The sequence below is a fragment of the Gopherus evgoodei genome, chromosome 4, assembly GCF_007399415.2.
Source record: "Gopherus evgoodei ecotype Sinaloan lineage chromosome 4, rGopEvg1_v1.p, whole genome shotgun sequence".
Taxonomy (NCBI): domain Eukaryota; kingdom Metazoa; phylum Chordata; order Testudines; family Testudinidae; genus Gopherus; species Gopherus evgoodei.
In genome coordinates this window covers 26,432,778-26,455,585 of record NC_044325.1, presented here as the reverse complement: position 1 = coordinate 26,455,585, position 22,808 = coordinate 26,432,778, and the positions used below count along the sequence as shown (strand labels likewise).

At 42.7% G+C, this 22,808-nt stretch overlaps 1 protein-coding gene across 1 annotated transcript in view; it reads left to right on the top strand.

Moving 5' to 3' along the window:
* The first annotated feature begins 14,160 nt into the window (after positions 1-14,160).
* The window catches only part of EML1 (EMAP like 1), a 215,518-nt gene continuing 206,870 nt past the window's right edge, over positions 14,161-22,808 (top strand). Inside the window, exon 1 of the mRNA XM_030558764.1 lies at positions 14,161-14,311. Coding sequence (XP_030414624.1) covers positions 14,281-14,311 — 31 coding nt within the window. The 5' untranslated portion in view covers positions 14,161-14,280. The remainder of the gene's footprint in view (positions 14,312-22,808) is intronic.

The window sequence follows — 22,808 nt, the reverse complement described above, 5'->3', positions numbered from 1 at the left end:
GGGAGTAATGAGATGCTCTCAGCTGAGGTTGGAAATGACAGGGAGAGTCAGTGCGGTACAAGGATACTAGAAGGGTAACAGGATTTGCTGAGAAGGTGGCTCTTCCACCAACTGTTCAAGATGGTATGGAGTGAGTGGTAGTGAGTATCCCAGTGCTAGAAGAGTGGGCAGCCCAGGGAGAATAGGAGAGAGAAGGATGATTCAAGAGAAAGGGACTCTCAAAAACAAAGAGAAAAATGTTGGTCTGGTTCCTGAAATGGACGGGGAGCCATAAGTGGAAGTGTCTGAGGGTGGAGGTGCTATGCTTGGTATGGGTAAGCCAGCAGGCAGCAGCATTCTGCACATACTAGAGTCTGGAGGGCTGGGACTGGAATAAACCCATCATCTCTGTGAAGATGAGCATCCGCAGTGTGGGAGCCCAGAGTAATGGGAGGAGATAATGCCCCTGTAGCTGGAGTTATCACACCAAGATGGCAGGATCTAGCTGTGCTTTGTAATTTGTCAGTGACAGAGCCAAGGCATGAAATAACTCTGCAGCATGTTCCCCAGGGCCCTTATTTGAAAAGGATTCCAATGGTGGAGTTACCAGTTTAGTATCCCCATGAGTTTATTGGTAAATAAACAAAATTTGATTGGCTCCTAGAGAACATGGGGCCAAATTCTGCCTTCACCTGCCCATGCAAATCTCAGCGGCTTCAGCGGGAGCAGTGCACACCCCTCTGAGGGCAGAACTTAATCCAATGAGCCTTTTAGAATGGAGGGTCAGATCGCAGCGCCTATACAACAGGACCACTTGCAGAGTTCGGGGCTAGTCAGCGTGAGAGTGGCAGAATGAGGCCTTCGAGTAACAGTGGGGAGAAAGAAAGGAGTCTTAACCCTTTACAAATACACAGCAGCTTTTTGTGCAAATGAACTAGAATGAAAACTCACCATTACAAAAAACTTCACTCTAAGCAAAGGTTCACTCTGACTGGAAATGCAATCGACACATTGCCCCGACTGAAGAAATATCCTGACACTTGACTATACATGAATTTCCTTATACCTGGACTCTGCTGTGAGACAGATTTCTTTGAGTTTCTGCTGCTCTCTAAATTAAAAAATTCCCTGGAGTTTTAATTTTCAGCTCTGTACCCTTTGCACTTTTCCTATCTATTCTTGGCAAGTTAACATCAGCAGTAATGAGTTCTTGTAATTTTTGTCAGTATAATTTTCTGATAAAAAATAACTATAAACGGATACTGTGTTTAAGAAATGCTAGGACCCATTATTAGGTCACATTAACTGCTGCTTTGATGGCCCGGGGGTGTCATTTCAGCACACTAATCCAGCTCTGCTAAAGCACTTCGCACAATGCGCTAGCAATTCCATGCAGACACCCCCTGCTGAACGTCTATATTCCAGGATTTTACAGCCAAGGTTTCACTCCCCTGCTTCCATTAGTTCCTGTCATTGCTGTGAGTTAATAAAGACATAGGCAGGAGATGCATCCAGGACATAGCAAAAACAGTGGCCTGGAAGGGTTTGTGCCAACAGAGAGAGGAGGATAATGAAAAACTACAATAGGTGGCCAAGCAGGGCTGCTATTGATAGGCAGCAGTAGTGCTGGAACTGTTGGGGAATAGAGCCTCAATTTCTACTGACTGACTTGGATGCTAAAATGTTTTGTAATTGTTACATTGTCATATGTTGCACTGGGACCCAATCCTTTGGAAAACTATACTCAATAGGACAGCTGGTGTGAGTAAGTACTGCTCCAGTGAGTTAGTGGTTACAAGGTCAGGCCCTAATTTACCTTCCAGGAAACCACTGGACACCACTGTTAATGTGATGCTGTAAAGTCTTGCCTAAAGTTGGGAAGGCTTTCTAAATGCATTTTCCCTGGAAAACTTTAATTTTTCAGTGGAAATTCAAAAATCAGATTTCTGCTGAGAATTTTTCATTTTTTTTTCCGTTTGGAAATCCTGCGATGGCACCTCATAGCAGTTATAGTTCAACTGTCTCATGTCTCCATTCTCCTTTATAAGCTTTGAGTACGTCTCCCATGATGCACCACAATCTCCACTTTTGAAGAGGAGGTGGTGCATCACTGCAGTCCCTGGCCATGGGGCATTGTGGGAGTTGTTGTCCAGTTGAGGAGCCCAAACCCTAGAATGAAAATGAGGACATGAAGCAACTGAATGACAACTCCCGCGTGTCTTCTCAGCAGCATTTCCAAAGTGAAATATTTTGGGTTTGGGGCTTTCAGTTTTTCAAAGGAAAACGGGGGGGGGGGGGGAATGCTGTGTAAAAATGCTTCCTTTTCATGGAAATTTTTTTTAGTTGAAAATTCAATTTTCCATTGAAAACCACTTTGATTGGAAATTTTCAGCAAACCTTAAGGTACTCCTGCATATGTTTATCCATACATCAAAAAGCAACCTTATCCCTTCAGCCAGACATTTATTTTAGAGTAAGGGAAACAACAAAATAAGGAAGAATAAAAGTAAAGTCAGCACAGGTGAGCCTAGTGTTGTCTATTCTGTGCTATGCATGCAGATAGGTATAATCCTTAGAAATTTAAAGGTGTAGTACCCAGAAAATAAAAGCCATAGCTTTGCGCATAGAGCTACATGCACAATCAAATGTGTGCCCAAGTTTATGGCAGATACACAAACATGGTATTTTTATTGCCTCAAAGACTAATCTAATATGTTCTCTTCCCTTGATATCTTTTCTTTAATTCTCTCTTTTCCTCCCTACTATTGCTTTCACTTCCCTTTTCCTGATGATAGGCAAATGCTACACAACGTATTTAAGACATTTATCTCAAGTGATGAATTGATTTGACATCCCTGCATAGTGAATTCCTCTATTTTATCACAGATAAGCAGCATGGCCTACTGGATAAGGGCACTGCAGTGGGATTCAGGAAACCTGGGTCCAATACCTGGTTCTTCCACTGGTTTGCTGATCTAAGTGATAGGGCAACAAAATGGCAAATGAAATTTAATGTGGATAAATGTAAAGTAATGCACATTGGAAAAAAATAACCCCAACTATACATACAATATGATGGGGGCTAATTAGCTACAACAAGTCAGGAAAAAGATCTTAGAGTCATCGTGGACAGTTCTCTGAAGATGTCCACACAGTGTGCAGAGGCAGTCAAAAAAGCCAACAGGATGTTAGGAATAATTAAAAAGGGGATAGAGAATTAGACTGAGAATATATTATTGCCCTTATATAAATCCATGGTATGCCCACATCTTGAATACTGTGTACAGATGTGGTCTCCTCACCTCAAAAAAGATATACTGGCACTAGAAAAGGTTCAGAAAAAGGCAACTAAAATGATTAGGGGTTTGGAGAGGGTCCCATATGAGGAAAGATTAAAGAGGCTAGGACTCTTCAGCTTGGAAAAGAGGAGACTAAGGGGGGATATGATAGAGGTATATAAAATCATGAGTGATGTGGAGAAAGTGGATAAGAAAAAGTTATTTACTTATTCCCATAATACAAGAACTAGGGGTCACCGAATGAAATTAATAGGCAGCAGTTTTAAAACAAATAAAAGGAAGTTATTCTTCACGCAGTACACAGTCAACTTGTGGAACTCCTTACCTGAGGAGGTTGTGAAGGCTAGGACTATAACAGCGTTTAAAAGAGAACTGGATAAATTCATGGTGGTTAAGTCCATAAATGGCTATTAGCCAGGATGGCTAAGGAATGGTGTCCCTAGCCTCTGTTTGTCAGAGGATGGAGATGGATGGCAGGAGAGAGATCACTTGATCATTGCCTGTTAGGTTCACTCCCTCTGGGGCACCTGGCATTGGCCACTGTCGGTAGACAGATACTGAGCTAGATGGACCTTTGATCTGACCCGGTACGGCCATTCTTATGTTTTTATCTTGGCAAGTCATTTCTCCCTGAGCCTCAGTTTCTTAATCTATAAAATAAAGATACTGACTTCCTCAAGCACTTTGAGATCCATGGATGCCTTGATCAACCCTGACCTAGAGAGGACACTTAAATGGCAATGGAGTTGCTCGTTCCTTATTCCCACCGAGTCTTTGGCCTCTTTGCAGACATTGACAGAAAGGTTACCAGTTTATGCTAATTGTAATGGTGTTTCTTATTATTATTCTCCAAATAAATAAAAAATAAAGTTCCTCTGCAACCTTTCCTGCCATCCAATGCCATTGACAAATGTTTGCAAAGAAGTAAATGAAAATGGGTGTGAATGTGAGCAGACTGAATTATGCTGCAGATTTTATGAACACCCTAGTGAATAGTTTTCTTCCATTGTTTGCTCAACTCTGATCCCATTAGCAATCTCTTAATTCATCCCATCTCCCTGGATGGGAGACCTTGACTCTGCACCTTGAAGGTTGCAGTTGATTTCAGTGCAGGAAAATATCTGGAGGATCATCTGATTTTACCACCTATTTGGTGCTTGCTGTTTGCTGCTGGTGATTCCCAAAAGTCGGAAGCTGTGGAGAATCTGTAAAGTAATTGTGATGAGATGAGATGTGATGAGATTCAAACTGGGATTGCTATCGAGCAAAGGCTCTCAAAATGGGAGGCGGGCCTCCCGGGAGGCACAGAATGTATTTGTGAGAAGCTTTAGGAAGAAAAATGTACTGCACACATTTTATCCACAGCAATGAATAACTAGCAAAGCTGATTCCTCCAGACATAGCAGGTCCTCAGATAGCACTGTGCATTTGACTCTAGATGGTGCTATGCATTTTGATGGATTTCTGTTAAGCTTGCATAGCGTTATAGAAAGTCGTTGCCATCTGTATGTTAATTTGTTTGCTACGACATAGGACTTGTCTACACTTACCGGGGATCGACACTGGCTGTGGAGAATCAATACACTGGAGGTCAATTTAGTGGTTCTAGTGAAGACCCACTAAATCGACCGTAGATTGCTCTGCCGTCAACTCCGGTACTCCACTGGAAAGAGAAATGTAAGGTAAGTCAATGGGAGAGTGTCTCCCATCGACCCAGCATGGTGTAGACATCGCAATAAGTCAGCCTAAGCTACTGCTAGTCACGTATTTGGAGTTGCGTAATTTAGGTCGATTTACCCCCATAGTGTAGATAAGGCCAGAGTGTACACATGGACAACAGTTGCAGTTTGCTTTTGCTCTTATTACAATGGATCCTTGGCTCATTTGTGCAACAGAAAAAAAAAACTCAAGTGGAAAAACAAAAAAGCCAAAACTGATTTAAGTGAAGTGCTGCTGCCTATATCAGTAGATGTACTTGTGGGGCGAGGGATGGGGGGAGTAAACTATTACAGACACAAAGAAGGAGGGGCTCAATCAAATAAGATTGAGAACCATTGCTATAGAGGGGTAAATGTATCAGCCTCTGGCCTGATCATCCAGCACACCTCTTGCTACACCTCTGAATAGGGTGACCAGATGTCCCAATTTTATAGGGACAGTCCTAATATTTGGGGCTTTGTCTTATATAAGTGCCTATTACCCCCCCACCTCCTGTCCTGATTTTTCACACTTGCTATCTGGTCACTCTATTTCTAAATGAGTCAGCATTTGCTGGCAAATATCTCACGCTTTGCTCCTGTTTCAAATATGGAGAGAAGCTATGACCTCACGGATGCCCCTTTATGGTCATCGTTGGCAAGTAATTTTTTTTTTTAACGGTAACAATGTCTGTCTTGATTTAAATGTGCACAGGTGGAAAATATTAGAGACAAAAGATGGTGAAGCCTTATTCATTAAAACATGGGACTAATCAGGCCTGATAATATTCTATTTTTATTGTTCTATTTGGGCCCACTTTTAATAAATCTCCTTCTCTCAGGCGCAGGCGAGCGGTTCAGCTCTGTCTCGCCTGCTCTCTCTAGTGTTCTAATTGGCATTGATCCTCATACTTTCAATAAAGGAGTGTGGTTTTCCTTCTCTTAAAACAAGATTTAGTATTCCCAGCATGGTTCCATAATTCATGGTATCTGGCACCTCACCTTCCTTTATTACTGAATTGAAATCCTTGGTCACAGACGGCAGCAATTAGTCTCCGAAGCACTTACAGTCCATAACTAAAGCGGCGGCTTTCTCCTTCTGAAAGGATGACATTGCCCCTTCTTAGTTCCTCCCGGGACATTCCAGCTCTCCAGTCTTTTGTCAGTTAACCTTGGAGATCTGAGCTGTCTGGGGATGTAACTGATTCTACTCCTCTCCTCCTCCCTGCCCAAAAAGGCTGATTTATAGGAATTTTGGTAGGAAACACTGAAAACCTTGCAGAGCCCTTTCATTTGTGAATCTTTTAAGACTGGCTTCATTGCAGAGAGCATCTGTCTTCCTGAATTTTATTTTTGCAGCTGCCAAGCCTTCTCAGTTTGCTAGACTCTCACTTGCTCCTCAGATCCACCATGCAATAACATAATATTTACCTTCAGGGATTCAAGCTCTTTTTCCTCCACAAGTGCAAAGTAAATTCAGCTGCAGGCGAATATAAAGGGCTCAGTCCTACTCCCATGGAAATAAATGGCAAAGCTGCCATTGAAACCAGGGGCAGCAGGATCAGGCCTAAATTGTATAATTGTTCTTTTGCTCCTTCAGTTTCCCCTTGAGACTACCCATTAACACATGGAAAGTTTACATTGTCTACTCCCATTAACACTAATTGGAATTATGCTTGGAGATCTACTGTATATTGATGGAAGAATGGCCTTTACATTAGTCTCTCTCTCTCTCTCTCTCTCTCTCTCTCTCTGCACTGAGTGAATACTGCAAGAATGCTGGTGAACATTTGCTCACATTTCTTAGTGAGTGTGAGAAGCCCAGTTTGTGTCCTTTTTTGTATTCACCTTCTGCAAATAGCTGTGCAAACACATTTTATCCAGACAAATGCTCACGGCAAGTCGGATTTAAACTTACATGCTCAGTTTGAATTGCAATATATTAGCAGCCACAATCCCACCTTTCAAATGGTAGTTAGCATTAATATTTTCAGTGGTCCTTTGTAACTTCTCCCTAGAGAAAGCAGCTGCTTATAAATAGAATGGGACTGAAATGCCACTGAGACTCATGGACTATCTACTCTTTCCTTCTCAAAGACAAATCCTCTTCCAAGTCTTTGATCTTCTTATTTTATTTACTGTATAGAAACACCTTTGCATAAAACATTTTCTTTGTGAGCCAGCAATAGACTTGTGAGATATACGTTTCTTAGAGATGGCTGGAATTTCTCCCCTCATTTTTTCTCTTTTAATGTGCAAAGTTCTATTCTGTGCTGCTGGATTGTTGCCACCTGACACAGATAATCTTCTAATCTTCTCTCTGGGGTGACATCAGAGGAGATGGAGACTTTTTCTCTCTGGAATACCAAGCTCACATTCAGTTGTGACCACTAAGAATCTGGCTTTAAAAATCCCAAACTATAGAGCAAAATGTGTGTCTAATATCAGGATCTCATATGTACAAAACTACTGTAAATTCTATTGTATATATTTGTGGTAATTACTATCACTTTATATATTACTGTCAGTTATAAATGTTATTGTAAATGTAAATGTCATATTCTCCTCCCTTTTTTTTTCAGTCATCTCCCACTTCCACATCTGAAAATTAATTTGAGAAAATAATCCTTAATGCTTCTTTGTGATGTATTGTCATTGTTACAAGTTACCTCGCAATATTCCTGGGGGAATTCTGCGCCACTGTGAATGTGCAGAATTCATGTCCCCCACAGATTATTTTGCTTCCCTGTAGAAAAATGACTTCTGACAGGGAAGAAAAGGGAAGCTGCAAAAGTAGTCATGTGCCCCTCCCAGTAGCACAGGCGTGCCGTTTTGGGCATCTGAAGCAGCCAGTGGAGAAGTAAATAGCTGCAGTGGGGGAAGGGCTGGGGTGCCCTGACTGGTAGCTCCTACCCTGCACCAGGCTCAGCTGCTAGTCTGGGCTGGGCTAGGGATGCGGGAGGACAGGATGACGACTTCTCCTGCAAGGAGTGGTCAGAGCCAGGCTGGGTCAGATCCACCCCCAGAAACATCCCCTGGCTGAAGGAAGCTTTGCCCCCCATATCTTGCCCCCATGCTACTCAGCCATGGGGGGATCATTGTACAGGAAACTGCTCCCCCATCCTCCCAGCCTGTGCATCCAAACTCCCCTATGCCCAGACCCCCTACTGAGCCTGACCCCCCTCCACCTGAATCCCTGCCCTGCTGAGCCAAACACTCTGCAGTGAGATCATCCCACACTGAGCCTCATCCCCCTGCATTCAGGTACCCACTGAGCCCCTCCCCTTTCCCTGCATCTGGACCGCCACTGCTGCACCCAGACCACCATCCATTGAGACCCATGCACTCAAACCCCCTCCCAATGAGCCCCACCCTCCTGCACTTGGAACCCCCCACTCAGCCCCCCACACCCAGACCCCGTCTGCTGAGCCCCAACCACCTTCACCCCCCAATGAGCCCCTCTGCATCTAGATCTTCCCTGCACCCAGATCCCCTACAGCCACTTGCACCCAGATTGCCCCAAACAGAGCCCTCTCACGCTACACCTGGGCCCCCCGCTCCACGCTTGGATCCTGCCGGGATAAGCCTGCCTGCCCACACCTGGACTGGGGACCAGGGCTGGACGTGGTTCCAAGATTCTGTCCCTTTCGTTTGCTTGGTGTGGAGGGGCAGAGCCTTGGGGTGTTTCTGGGGCAGACCCGGCCCTTGAGCTGTGTCAGGGTCAGGTGCACCCTCACCACTGAGTCCATGTCCCCAGAAGGTGCGGGGGAGGGGGGAAAGGAGCAGCGGGTGATCTTCCACCTCCATGCAGCCAGTGGCCTGTGCTCCCTATTGCCATGCTGAAGCCTCTGCATTTATTTGACAAATAAAATTTGCAGAATTTTAAAATATTGTATGCAGATTTTTGTTGTTGTTGTTTGTTTGTTGTTTTGGCACAGAATTCCCTCAGGAGTATTGCAAGAAGCATATTACGCTTCTCTACCCACCAAATTGAAAATCCAAAAAGATCATGTGTCAGGAGATCATGGGGGGAAAAATGCCTTTCACTGGCACTTAATGGTCATTGTACTTTGGGTCTGAACTAACCTGCTTTCCTTAGGCAAAATTTCCATTGATTAAGGAGCAGAGGGTGAGGCCTTTATACCACCTGTTCTATAACCATTACTTTACTGTATGAATAATCAAGAACTGAAGTTTAACTATCACAGTGTAGGTAAAAGGTAAGACTGATTCATGGCTTTGTCCTAAATACTAGGAACTGGATGATGGTTCCCACTCCAACCACTTCATGTCATTCTGGTGGTGGAAAGGGGCCTTTGGAAATCACCCCAGTGAAGCAGAAGCACAGGGTCACCATAGGCAGCCTTACCCCCACACTCCTGTGCAGCCCCCAGGGTAGGGAGTGGAGCATGGGTGGGACCTGGGGCAGGAGAGAGTGGGTTCATCCTCTGGAGACTCCGATAATTCTTGTATTTTGGAGGAGTGTTCGGTAACGGGAGATGCATTATGCCTGATTCTCCTGTCGTTTACGTGCATTTTACAACAGTGTGACTCAAGTGACTCCAGTAGCATTACTCCTGATTTATACTCGGGTGACAGGAGATTCAGGCCCCTTGTCTTTTGACTGGCCACAACCAGTATGTTTATTCAGGCAAAAGATGTTTTTATTAATGAATCCATAACTTTGAGGAAAAAAAGGTGTCCTCTGCTATTGAGAGCATAGACTGTCTACTTCACATGTGCCTGATTCATACATGGAAAGTACCTGGGGATACTTTGAACTTGCAGTACTGACTATTTTTTTTTAATGCTCTAAGTAACTGATTTTATATGCTGATGTAAATATATTGATTTCAGCCTACTGCTTCTTTCCATCCCCCCACCCAACCCCCAATTTCCTATTTGGTCTTGTATCTCCTCCAACACCTAACAGACAGGAATCTCTTCACACAGCAAAAAATATTCCAACCTGATTTGCATAAATTAGAAGGGAAGGAATGTATTTCAGTCATTTTCTATTTAAATGGCATGGAAATCACACCAACGTGAGATATAAATGCCTGCAGAATTGGACTATAAGATGCTCATGGAAAACTGCAACTGAAATAATCAGAGCTGACTTGATTACCTCAGGAAATCATTCTCACTCTGATTTCCCTCTGCCAAGAGAGATAAATGGAGAGTGAATGAGAACACTTCATCTGTACCACCAGATAAATGATGAGATTAGCTGAGCCCTTTCACGGGTAATGCTAGAGCATGCCTACCCTGTTGCTCTTACCACACTCCAGTGGGGTGCGAAGTCCAGCCAATTCCAGTCATAGCTTCCTCCACTGCAATGAAGGGTTTGGACCAGCACAGCTACATACATGGCTGGAAATGGGGCAAATTCCACCTATAAGCCAGGCCTAAGGACCTGAGCCTGCAAACCTCTATGCCTATGGGACCACTCAGGGAGTAAAGTCATACATGTATATGTTTCCTAGAATTCAAGAAGTCATCAAGTCCAGTGCCCTTTGCTGAGGCAGGATCAAGTAAACCCAGACCATCCCTCACAGGTGTTTGTCCAACCTGTTCTTAAAAATTGTAAAAGAGCCATAGATTCTGTTCCCCAGTGAGAAAGGGCCCCTCCAGCAGGAGAGAACCCCATTCCTTCACCCCTTCTCACAGGGCAATAGTCATAGAATACCAGGGCTGGAAGGGACCTCAGGAGATCATCTAATCCAACCCCCTGGTCAAAGCAGGACCAATCCCCAGAAAGATTTTTGCCCCAGACCCCTAAATGGCCCCCTCAAGGATTGAACTCATAACCCTGGGTTTAGCAGGCCAATGCTCAAACCACTGAGCTATCCCTCCCCCCATTTAAAGGCCTTTGGAATGAGGTGTCTAACTCACTCACCTAACAGAATTTACAAAAGTGCTTAAGTATCTGCCCCTTTAGGTGCCTAAATCTACAAATACCTTTGTAAATTTGGCCCTTTCTCATTGAACATCAGTGGGATGTGGGATCCTAAGTCACTTAGGTGCTTAAATTTATTTTTCCCTGTGTGTTTTTAGTGACCGTGACTTTTGGACCCTGTGTGTTTTTAGTGACCAAGACCATGACCAGAAGTTTGCTCATGCTCAAGACTCCATGAATTCTTACAAACATTCTGTGAATGTACTTTCTGGCAGAGTGTGCAAGAATGATCTGAGTTTTTTAAATAGCATTAAACCACATAATGTAAGACTAGATAACATGTTCTAGGACACATAAGACATCTTTTCTAGTGCTTTATCATTTTTAACACGTATTCTGTATGGAGTTTGGTGCTTTGTTCTCTATCTGCTTTAAGGGTGGGATGTTCCAAGGTGGCTGAGGGAGAGCCAGCTCTGGAACAACCTTCCAGAGGAGATCAGATGAATCCAGAGTCTGATCATCTTTAGGAAATGTTATGAAACCTTCCTCTCTGAGAAAGTCTTTCCATCAGAAGTGACCCTCCCAGTTTGAACAGCCCTTTTATTTTCCTCAAATCTCTCCAAGAAACCCTGTAAAGAAGGGATGGCCCAGGAACTCCATTAAGAGATTTTGCTATTTGTATAGGTTTTACGTGGGAGGTGCTTAGATAATACAGTGATGGGTGCTGTAAGATAGATAACAAGGAGTCTGGTGGCACCTTAAAGACTAACATATGTATCAGTCTCCACGCATCTGAAGAAGTGAGGTTTTTTATCCATGAAAGCTTATGCCCAAATAAATCTGTTTAATCTTTAAAGTGCCACCGGACTCCTTGTTGTTTTTGTGGATACAGACTAACACAGCAACCCCCTGATACATAAGATAGAAAGACACACAACTCCCATTGAATTTTATGGAGCCTGACTCCCTTGCAGTCCTTTGGAAATCACAGCCTAGAGCCATTATTGACACCTATTTAACACTTTTCTCATATTATCTTAACAATTATTCAAATGTGTGTTGTGATTTCCCCTCCCTTTTATTATTTAACTCAAATTATGGCTCTGGCACTTTTTGCCATAGTAAACACAGCCTTACTCATAACTTCACCTTTGCTCTCTATCAAAAGGTTATTCCCCTCTCTCCCCGCCCCCCAGCATCCCCGAGTAAATAAAGTTCTGCTCTTTTCTGAGTATGAAGAGAGTGGAGAGAAATATAGTTTTCACACAGGAAAAAAAATTCTTATAACCATTTAAAAAAAGCAAACAACTTTATGGCCCTGATGACTCAGGGTAGAAAGTTTAAAATGGGGATGGAAATAGCCCTCTTGGAGGATGTGTCATGAGTGTAAAAATGAAAATTAGTTTTTATTTGACCAAGCTACAACCATTTGGATATTTGTATGTCCTGCATAAGCATCTTGCACAGGGTTTTTCGCAAAGTCCCTGATCCTGCAAACACTTACTCATGTTTAGCTTTACTCAGGGGAGCAGTTCCACTGACTTCAATGGGGCTATTCACATGCATAAAGTTAAGCTTGAGTGGAAGCACTTGCAAGATCGGGACCTAACTGTGACTCGCTAAGAAGGCTGTATGTGCATGTGTGGTCAATACACTTAAGAAGCGAAAAGTGCACTGAAGTTGCACAAGAAGTTGGGGAGAGCAGCTGTGCCCTTTGTAAAGTCTGCAAGATGGTGCTCTGCTCTGATGCTCAACAGTTGGAGAAAAAGCAAAGTTCCAAAGGCTGGTCCAGACTGTTTCTCCCAGATCTGTGCCTGGAAGGTTCCTTCCATGTATGGATCTTCCCCTTATCCTTCTATGCAGAAGTGGAGCTCAGCCACTTCTGTGGAGTCATCCTTCTCCCTCCAGATCTGACAGAGGGTGCTCTGAGTCTGGGGTTTATGTGGAGGAAGGAGTAGAGGAATGGACAGGCCTCAGAGGGGGCCCATAGCCTCTCTCTCCAGCCCTGTAGAGCATCCCTGGAAAATAGAATGCAGGATGCAACTTTATTATCATCTCTGCATAGCGGCCATCCATGTGAGCATCCCTTCACTGAATAACCCACCAGGAGACTTACAGGTTGCCACAGCCTGGGACACTCCCTGGTAGAGCTTCTCCAATTATGCTTCATGCCAGTGACCAGGAATGAAAGAGGGCCAGGAGGGCCAGAGCCTGTGCAGAGGCACAGGACCTCCCTACTTGCCCAGGAACTTTGAAAGACTAAGGGGAAATACCTTTTCCACCCACTCCAATGAAATAACAAGGGCAGAATGCAGTGCAGGGATTTCCTCCCCTGGCTTCCCCTCTGTAGGGTGTTTTCAGGCAGGGATGATCCAGGACAATAACTGGAGAGAGGCCCATCCTGTGCACTTTGAGGTGCATGGCACAGGGCAATCTGGTGGTGTCACTGTGCACCTTACTCAAGGAAAGCAAGGGCTCCTGCATCATTGATGTCATGCATTTGACAAAAGGGGATGAGATCTTTGGATGTATCTGAGCTATACTCAGCATGCACCTGGGGAGAGTATAGCTGGCTTTCTGCCTCATCTTCCAGGCATCTCCCCTACTCCAGGAGCAACCTAAAGAAGTCCAAAGGGGATGGAGCAGGAATAGCATCTGCTCCTCTGTAGAGTTTAGAATGTCCTGAAAAGAGGCAGAACTCCTGTGGAGTCAAAGCACAGGACTGTTCAATCTGAGGAGTTTTCACTCTTTGTTCAAACCCATAGCTAGTCCATAGATCTAGATATATACCAAAGCAAAAGCTACACAGTGTATCTCAAGAATGATAAAAAAAAAAACCTGATGAGTCCTTGTGACACTAACTCAGCAGAGAACTAGGAATGCCCTAGAACGTGGTTTTCAACCTGTGGTCCTTTGATCCTGGGGGTCAACAGACTATGTCTAAGATTTCCAAAGGGGTCTGCCTCTCCATTTGAAATTTTGTAGGAGTTTGCACATGAAGAAAGGTTGAAAACCACTCTCCTAGCACTGCAACTCCCACCACAAACTTCACCACACAGCAATTAGCCAGTTTGTTCAATACTGATTTTCAGCTTAGCTCTTAAAAGCCATTTCATAAATATTCTATGGCCTTTCAAGCAGTGCAATTTGCCTCTGTGACATTAAAGAGGGGAGGGGAGGGATGACAACAAATTTATCCACCAATAGCATGCTCTTTTGGCACAAAAGCACATTCTTATCTTTACATCCCATAATGAGAAGGCAAAGACGGGATTGTTGCTACAACTCCCTGGGTGGGTAGATGTACATTATAGGAGAAGGGTTAGATATTTTTTCCTCTGCCTACCCTAACTGAGTTTGTATTTTCCTGTGGTTTTCCTACGTACGGTTGAAGAGAACTGTTCACATGATGTCAGACTGCGAGGGACTGGTTGTGGGTAAGTGCCAGATTTATATTTACCACAGTGTCCTGCCGACTAGTTCACATTCTCAGATTGCAAAGTCACACACAAACCCGCTCGGTTTTGAAGGGAGTCTGAGCCATTGCAGGGGAAGAAACCCCATGCATCAGCAGAGTTCTACATGCTTGTAGTTACAAAACATTCTTGGGTAGCTGTTACTGGGTGGCTAGCCTACGAAATTACGTTTTCTTAATAAAGGCATGAAAAATAAATGAGACTGACTTTAGCTAATCAGGGAAGCAGTCTGAATCTGTCAAAATGACAATGTCACAATTCGTTCTCTGGAGCTTCTAAGCAAGAATTTCTGGGAACAGTTCCTGAAACAACTGCCCTATATACGCACTATGTTAACATATTGATTAAACTTTTCAAATGGCAAGGGGCTGCCGAAAAGGCTGCTGAATGTAATAAAGATGGGTCCTTTACTGGGAGAAAATACGCTTTATTTTCAAAATCAGTGCCTTGTGTATTCTGCCTATAGCAGAAAAGGAGTCATTCCCTGACACACATGGCTGGCTATGTCAAACTTTGCTGCACAGGAGGCTGCGGCATGTGGTAGGAAGACATTTCTTAGCTTTTTGTTTTCTGCCCTTCTGTGCCTAGTGTAAACATTCACTAGATCGTCTGCATGAAAGGAAATTCTTGTGGGGACATTGGAGCGATTCTGTGCCAAGACTTTTGTTAAATAAAAGCATTCCATTTAAAAACACTTCTTGTATTTTGTCACTGCAAGCATTTGTCTTCTCCTATTTATAGTGGAATAATTTAGTTTGACTGGCTTGTGATGGCAAAGAGTCAAAGACCAAGTTCTTGCTTTAAAAGTGGTCGTGAAGTGGGGGGGTGGGCGGGTGAGCTATTTTTCTTTTCTCTCTTTGTTTCCATTTCAGGGAGGGGGCAATATTAAAAAAAAAAAGAGTGAAAGTATGAATATTTTAGTTCAGCGTAGCTGTACCGTGGGCAATTTCCTATGTCAGCAGAAGGTCACTATCATTGTATGAAGGCAGAGTGGAAGTCTGGGAAGATGAAGATTTCTTGCTTACCTTGTCAATGGGCTGATCTCGTACCAGCATAGCTTCCCTTCTTCAGCAAAGTTGGCCTTGACTTTAACAGCTTGAGCTATGTGTGCTTGTTAAGGACTCTGAGTTGAACGGGGATATTTCAAAACAACACTGACAATATTTAGCTGGCATCTGTTATTAATGATGAAACTGATATTTGGCATGCAAGGCATGATGGGTGTGAAAGTTGCTTATATCTGAATTACCTTGGCAATTGCAAGGGCCCAGGATGTTTCCTTTGCAGAAAGTTGTGATAGGCATGTAGTTTTATGGGTTTTGGTTTGTTTTTTTGAAGGGAGGGAAGCTAGGGAGTGTTAGATGAAGAAGGGAATAAATATCAGAGCTGTAAAGTTTGGATCTGGATGCAGCTCTGAAACTTTCCTGCATTTGCAGGCTGTTTAGAGCAGGAGGTTTGGTTTCCTCACCATCATTCTCTTATTCTCCCTTCCTTCTCCAGTCATCTTGGCATCGTCTCCAGTCCACTCACTACCTCCTGTACCAGACATCATGGTTGACCCATGCTCTTTTCACTCTCCCTGATATGATGCAGAGATAGCGGAGTGGTAGCCAAACCTGTGGCCACCACATGTGATTTCCTGGATTTAGTGCTGTGTGTCTGTAGAGTTATAAGTATCACTACTGCACTGTATGTGGTTACTAAACTATTTTTAATATTCCAGTTCCTGACAGTTTGTCTCATGTTAATGGATTTGTGGAAGACCAAATAATTCCCTTGGTCACATTTTTTACACCACTTTAAAGATTAAAACTTTATCAATAAAATCTCTGTAAATAAGGATATCAAACATCAATAGAAAATTCTCTGTGATAATATGATTACAACGTAATGGTCCAAGTACCACCCTACTGATTCCAATGAGAATTGTATGGTGTAATTGAGGCCAGCATTTGACCTCGTATTTTTAAGACTCCATGTTGAATGGGGCTAGACAATAGACTTGCAAAAAAGTTACAATGATATATTTAAGATTAGCATTGTAAGGTGGCTAGACAATACAGATCTATTTATAGCTCTCTGTGTGTGTATTGACTCTGTACTATAAAGTCTGTATTGTCTAGCCACATTGCAACATTAATCTTATATAAAATAATTGTAACAACCTTTTGGAATGTATATGCCTAATAAACAATCCTACAAATTAAAGTTTATAGTTACAGTAAATGCCAAAATTTCTACACTACTTTCAGCCTACACAAGAATGTAGTAGGAACAGCTGGATAATTGTTCAGATCAGATAAACATTACAGAGAAAATTGGTGAATTTTGATTTTAAGTAGCAGGATATGAACTGGCCAATGTAACTTTAACAATAAACTTCATTTTAATAGTAAAACTCACATTTCTGAATTAGAAAGAACTAGGGAGCTTTTCAGGGTCTAAACATTGGGTTTTTACTTCTGTAACACAGAGGCTTGTGACTTATGTTAGGTTCCCATATAACTACAGTCTTTGGTTCAGAATAGAAAGTTAAGTGTGCAGAAGACAACAGCCTGTAGAAAGAAGTATCATTTTGTCTTTTTAATATAGCATATGAGACACACAAACTGTCAGAGTTGCAGAAATGTTTAAAAGAAGTCACTGTCACACTGGACTGAATTCCACCTAAAAAGTGCTTGTGCACTTTAAAGTGCTGAGATCAAAAGGATCAATTAGTGAACAGAATTTTTAAATTTATTCCTTTAATTTTCCAAGAATATTGTGACACTGGTAGATAAAGACATAAGAAGTATCAGTCACTTCAGGACAAGTGCACTGCCTTCAGTTTCTTTCTTATTAGCAATTATTGACATACTGATGCTATCCATTAGTGCTAGGTACATAGATTTACTGTCATTGGTACATGCAGATAAAAGCAAAAGGCATCAATTATTTAAGTGCTTCCCCGGGTGTGTATTATTTTTCTCTTGTAAGAAGACACACTTCAGTCTCTATACAACCGAACAGCCTTTCATGCTCCCAGCATTTTGATTAGGAACGAGTGAGTCATAATGGCTCTGGTTCTTACCACAACCTCTCAGACTTCAGATAAACCTCTGAAGTCACGCAAAGGCCCTTAAAATCTCTCTTCACTTATTTTCCCCTCAGAAACTATATCATGAGAGAGTAACAGTGCAGAATATTTGTGAACAGGGTTATTCTTTTGCTATAGTCCTGGAAAATTCAGCTGTGCTGTGATATAGATTTTTATTGCCAAGAGTGGGCACTACAGTTCAAACACAGAGAATCTCATCCATACATCCTTTATCTTTTATTTAGTAAAATGTTGCTCAAATATGGAAGAGAGAGAATTGATTTCTCTTGCTGTGCCGCAGGCATACGGGGGCCCAGTACTCTTCCTCCCAAACTCTTATATTTATTTCTACAGAGGAAGGGAAAAAAACCTGTGAAGTGTGTTCTTGAACACCTCCTTAAATATCACCCCACATCAAATGAGAATTGTACATTTCAACATGTCCTAGAGACGTTATGGGCACCTGGCTAAAATGGGGTGTGCTTCTCAGGAAAGGGGTATCCCAGGAAACTACAGGCAGTACAGGTGTCTTACTAGACACACTATCCAGTCAGATTACACAGGGGTACATTTGGGCCTGCACTGAGAAGTTGGTTAGCAGTGCTGTTGATAATGGGTGAAAGGAAACAGAATTCAGCTCACTCTCCCATAGTCATGATGTCTCCGCAGGACTAACGGGAATCAGAAATTATACAAATGTACTTTTGTCACTAAAAGCAGGAAGGATGGCACAGCCAATGCACAGAGAGCAGATCTGTCTGGGGAAATTGCCCCATTTTTATGTCGTCCCTTTTGAATTAGAACCATGCTTTTCAAAATGGTTTTTAAAGTTGACCCAGGGGAAAGTGTTTAGCTTTTTGCTCTTTATGGCAGGAAGTGCCATTTTGCAGAATAAGGGCTCAATCCTGCAAATGCTTAGGCACTTGAGTAACTTTATTCATGAGTAGTCTTATTAAATTCATGCATTTGCAGGATCAGACCCTAACAATTGGCTCCATGCTCATATTATGTCAGCAAGGGCTATGCACAATATAAAATTAGTGCCCTCAATTTCCTGGGGTAAGGAGGAGGCTCTGAGCCTTATGTCTTGTGTTTGCCCAAACTGCCCCATACAGATCAGTGCTACCGATTAACTGGAATTAGCCAGCCCTCTCAGGATTGTTGGTCCTCTCAGGCGTGAATGTTAGCTTCCCAACCTCACTCAAAATAGCCTGTGCTTTGTGCAGCTCTGCCTCATGTATTGAGGTCTCTCAGCAAGTTTGCCAAGGCCAGGGTCAGGTAAGGACATATAGAGAGCTCATACTCAGATGCTTGAAGATCTAGCCCCTGCAAAAGCCCCAGACAGTAATGCAAGAGCAACCTTGTAATCAATAAAAGGAAACCACCATAAACTTTTCAGCACTGGGGAAATATGCTCTGAGGACCAAATTCTCAGCTATTGTAAATGGGTGCAACTTTGCTGAAGTCAGTGGCACTGTGCCCCTTTACACCAACAGAAAATTTGGCCCTGAATGTTAAGTCCAGAGGAGACAGATGCCTTTGCTGGTTATCTGGAGCTTGTGTAACCCACACCCCACCTGGGTATGGTGTTCGGTCCTATCTAGTGGCAGCGAGTCCACTTAGAGAGCGAGAGAAAGCAATTAATGAGTCTGCTCTATGGCCTTAGCTAACAGTTGGCTTTTGGCTCATGCACTAACCTCCAGAGGTCCCCGATTTGATCCTGCCTGCCGATGACCTGGGTCTGTCAGTGTTACACTTGTACAATGCTACCCTGCAAGGCCTGCAAGTTCAGCATTGCAGTTGTCTAGTATACGGCAAACCATATTTCAAATCAGTCTGCACAAACAATGGCCACAGCTTAGAAATACTCCTAAAAGGGTAAGGTTAAGTATCAGCTAATAGCTAATGTATATCATGTAGTCCACTGATGCAAAGTTGCTCATATCAAAAAGGAACACAACTGTGTGGCAGGTGGACCAGTGGGTTCTGTTTCTGGTTTTGCTGCTGACCTGCTGTGTGCCTTTGGGGAAAATATTTCACCTTTCTGCACATCAGTCTCTGTAAAAGTGGATTAATGGATACTTGCCAGCTTTGCAAAACACTTTGAAAACTGCAAATGAAAACCATTGTGTGAGTGCTTCAGCACATGAGAGATGTCCACTGAGACCATTGTAGAATTATGTGCATCAGAAGAAGCACTAATGGCTGATTCCAGCAAATTGCTCTGCACCCTCAACACCTTCCATAATTCAGTAAGAGTTTTTGATGATGAATGCACCACAGAATCACTGGGCTAGGTGCAAGAATCATCTGGCAAAATTCTATGGCCTGTGCTATGCAGAAAATCAGATGATCATTCAAAAGTTTTCCAGTGGAATGTTATTCCATCAGAAAATGCTGGTTCAATGAAACCTGCTCTACTACTTAGATTGTAAGTTATTTGATGGTGTCTTTTTGTCCTGTGTTTTGTACAGTACCTAGCACAGTGGAGCCTGGTCCACAACTAAAGTTCCTAAATGCTCACACAATACAAATAAATAATAATAATGATCCTTTGTGGCCTTAAAAATCTATATGAATCATTATGATCAGGCCCACAGACATTGAGAAATAAATGTGAATCTAGAGTCCTGAGGAGTCTGTGTTTCACAGGAATATCATCAGAAGTAGATTTGTGGTAACAAGCGAGCCCTGCTGAGACACATGAATTAAAACATGTCAGAAACAGGCCTGAAAAGCCCTTTCTATGCATGAAGCATTTCAAGAGCACCCCATGATCCACAATATCAAAAGGAGCCAAAGGAACATAAAGAGTTAAAATGTACTGTGCAAAGAATCCACCTGCTACAGAAGGTCATTAAAATATAAACCTGGATTAAAACAGCTCTGGAGTGAGGCCTGATTGAAGATTTTAAAACATTGTGGTTTCAGAGATATGAGGCTGCAGTAGCCTAGTCATGGCTTCACCCCACTCCCACCCTCAGATCTTTTGGCTAGTGTTGAAACCTGAAAGCTTCCTAATCAATGCCAAAATTGCCGCAGTCTTGTTAAAGGGAGAGAGCCAGGGGGCTAAGATCTGCTCCCAGTTGCACCTGTGTAAATGCAGACTAATGCCAGAGAAAGCAGAATCTGCTCCTTCATCATCAAAGCCAAAGAAAATGAGAAGAGGGAAGTGAAACCTGTACCCAGTTATGCTCTGTTCGCCAGGTTTTGTCTATGCTGGGGGTTTGGTTTGTCCTAGTTCCAGCCATCGGTGTAGCTGCACCAATGCAAACCTCCAGTGCGTGTAGACAAGGTAAATCCCTAACAGTCACAGTTTGCTCTATCTCAGAGGTAAGAGCCACTTATGCAAATGGAAACTCACTGACTCACTTTGTAACCCTGGGCAAGTCGCTTATCCAAGTTATTTGCTCAGTGCTTCAGTTTGCTCGTATGTAAAGCAGTGATGATACTTCACCACCAGGTTTGTCAAGAGCTTTTATATTTAAGGATTGAAAACTCTGAACAAACAAAGTATGATTATTTCAATTCATTCACATAGTAGGTGTTATGAATGTAAATCCCTCCTCTATTAACACAGGGTAGAGCAGAGCTGTGTGAACCATTGCAACTTGTTTGCTTTTAAAATGTTTGTGATTTTTTTCCAGTGTACCTAAGTTTGCAGATGTTGCAGTTTGAAAGGTTTGGGTCCAAATGAATCTATTTCTTTCCATATTTGAATCTCCTTATAAATTCATGGGCTTGATTTGCCAAGCTCTGGGTTGGCTTTGGATTTGCATATGTTCACTCAGGTTCACAGATGGAATAAATATATTCAGTCACCACCTGTAATGCACATGCATGCACACACGCATGCGAAGCTTTTTGCATGCCTTGTTTGTGGGACTGTTTATGTCAGAACTTTCCCTTTAAACCTGTAACAGTGAACTAATGAGTCTAAAACACTTTCAGCTATCGAATGGGATTAATAATAATACATTAAGCTCTGTCTATGACAGACACAGAGGTAACTCCATGTCGCTCTGATACATTACATTTATTGGGTCATTCACGCACAAGCTGTCAAAAATGTTTCAAAATCTATAGGAAGAGTGACTATTATCATCCTCAGCTCCCACAGAATAATGACCTCAGGATCTGACTCCTAGATAGGAAAAGGTTCATCCTTGGGAGATAATCTTACTGTAGTCTGGTGTGGCAGAAGGTACCATGCAAAGAATTTTCTAGCATTGGTGAGTTTGTGCCCCTAAAGTTCATTTTGGGGATACATCAGTCTGATGTCAGAAGGGTAGCTATGTTAGTCTGTATCCACAAAAACAATGAGGAGTCCAGTGGCATCTTCAAGACTAACAGATTTATTTGGGCATAAGCTTTTGTGGGTAAAAAAACACTTCTTCAGATGCACGAAGAAGTGGTTTTTTACCTACAAAAGCTTATGCCCAAATAAATATGTTAGTCTTGAAGATGCCACTGGACTCCTCATTGTTTTCATCAGCCTGATAGCATCTGCAAGCCGAAAGACTCTTGCAGGGACTTGAAGGTGTCTTTGAAACTGGCTGTTCATGACTGTGGGTCCCAGTGAAGTCAGTGTCAAGCTCCCATTGACTTAAGGAGGAACAGAGTCAAGCCCAAGGAATGAGTTGCTGAAAAGAATGTTCACTGTGCTTTAGATTTCCTTGTGATGCCCTTATCAGCTGACCAACATCAGTAGGTTTCCACCATGAATGATGACCAGCAGTGACCACTAGGTGAAAATTAGCAAAATTACCAAACAGTATAGTTTCCACATTAGCTTCCCTCTAAGGGATAGCTCATTGAATAGCAAAGAAGTAAAACGGTTACGCCTATGCTGTTACAACAATTGCTTGGAGCGAGGTTGTAGGAGACACCACAGGGCAAAGTGGATGAAGAAAATGAAGAAACACTGGCAACCTTTGCAGGCCAGAAGCATCAGGACCCAGCAGCAATCCATGCAGCTCCTCACCACACGCTCTGATGAGAGAGAATAACCCTGCAGATCCTCAGCAACACACAAGTTATTTTAAAAAAAAATCTACTTCAGAACCCAACACTAGCAGATTAAAAAGCAGATTTGCTTGCAGTGCATTCGAGCTGCTGCCTGTAGAGTGTACTGAGCTGAATAAGTTATCCCAGCAAGAGTCTCTCCTTCCTTTCCAGCACAGAGAGATTCACACAAAGTACAGGTTTTACCCAAAAGTTAAGCCCTTGTTAATCACTGATATGATTGAGGAAAAAATGATACCCCAGCTAATCCACTGTTAGCCCAGGACTACTTACGTTATGAATTTATTTGAAAACTATTTTTAGTGACCATATGCTGTTTAGACCAAGGTTCTCAGAATGATTTCACACTCTCTTTTT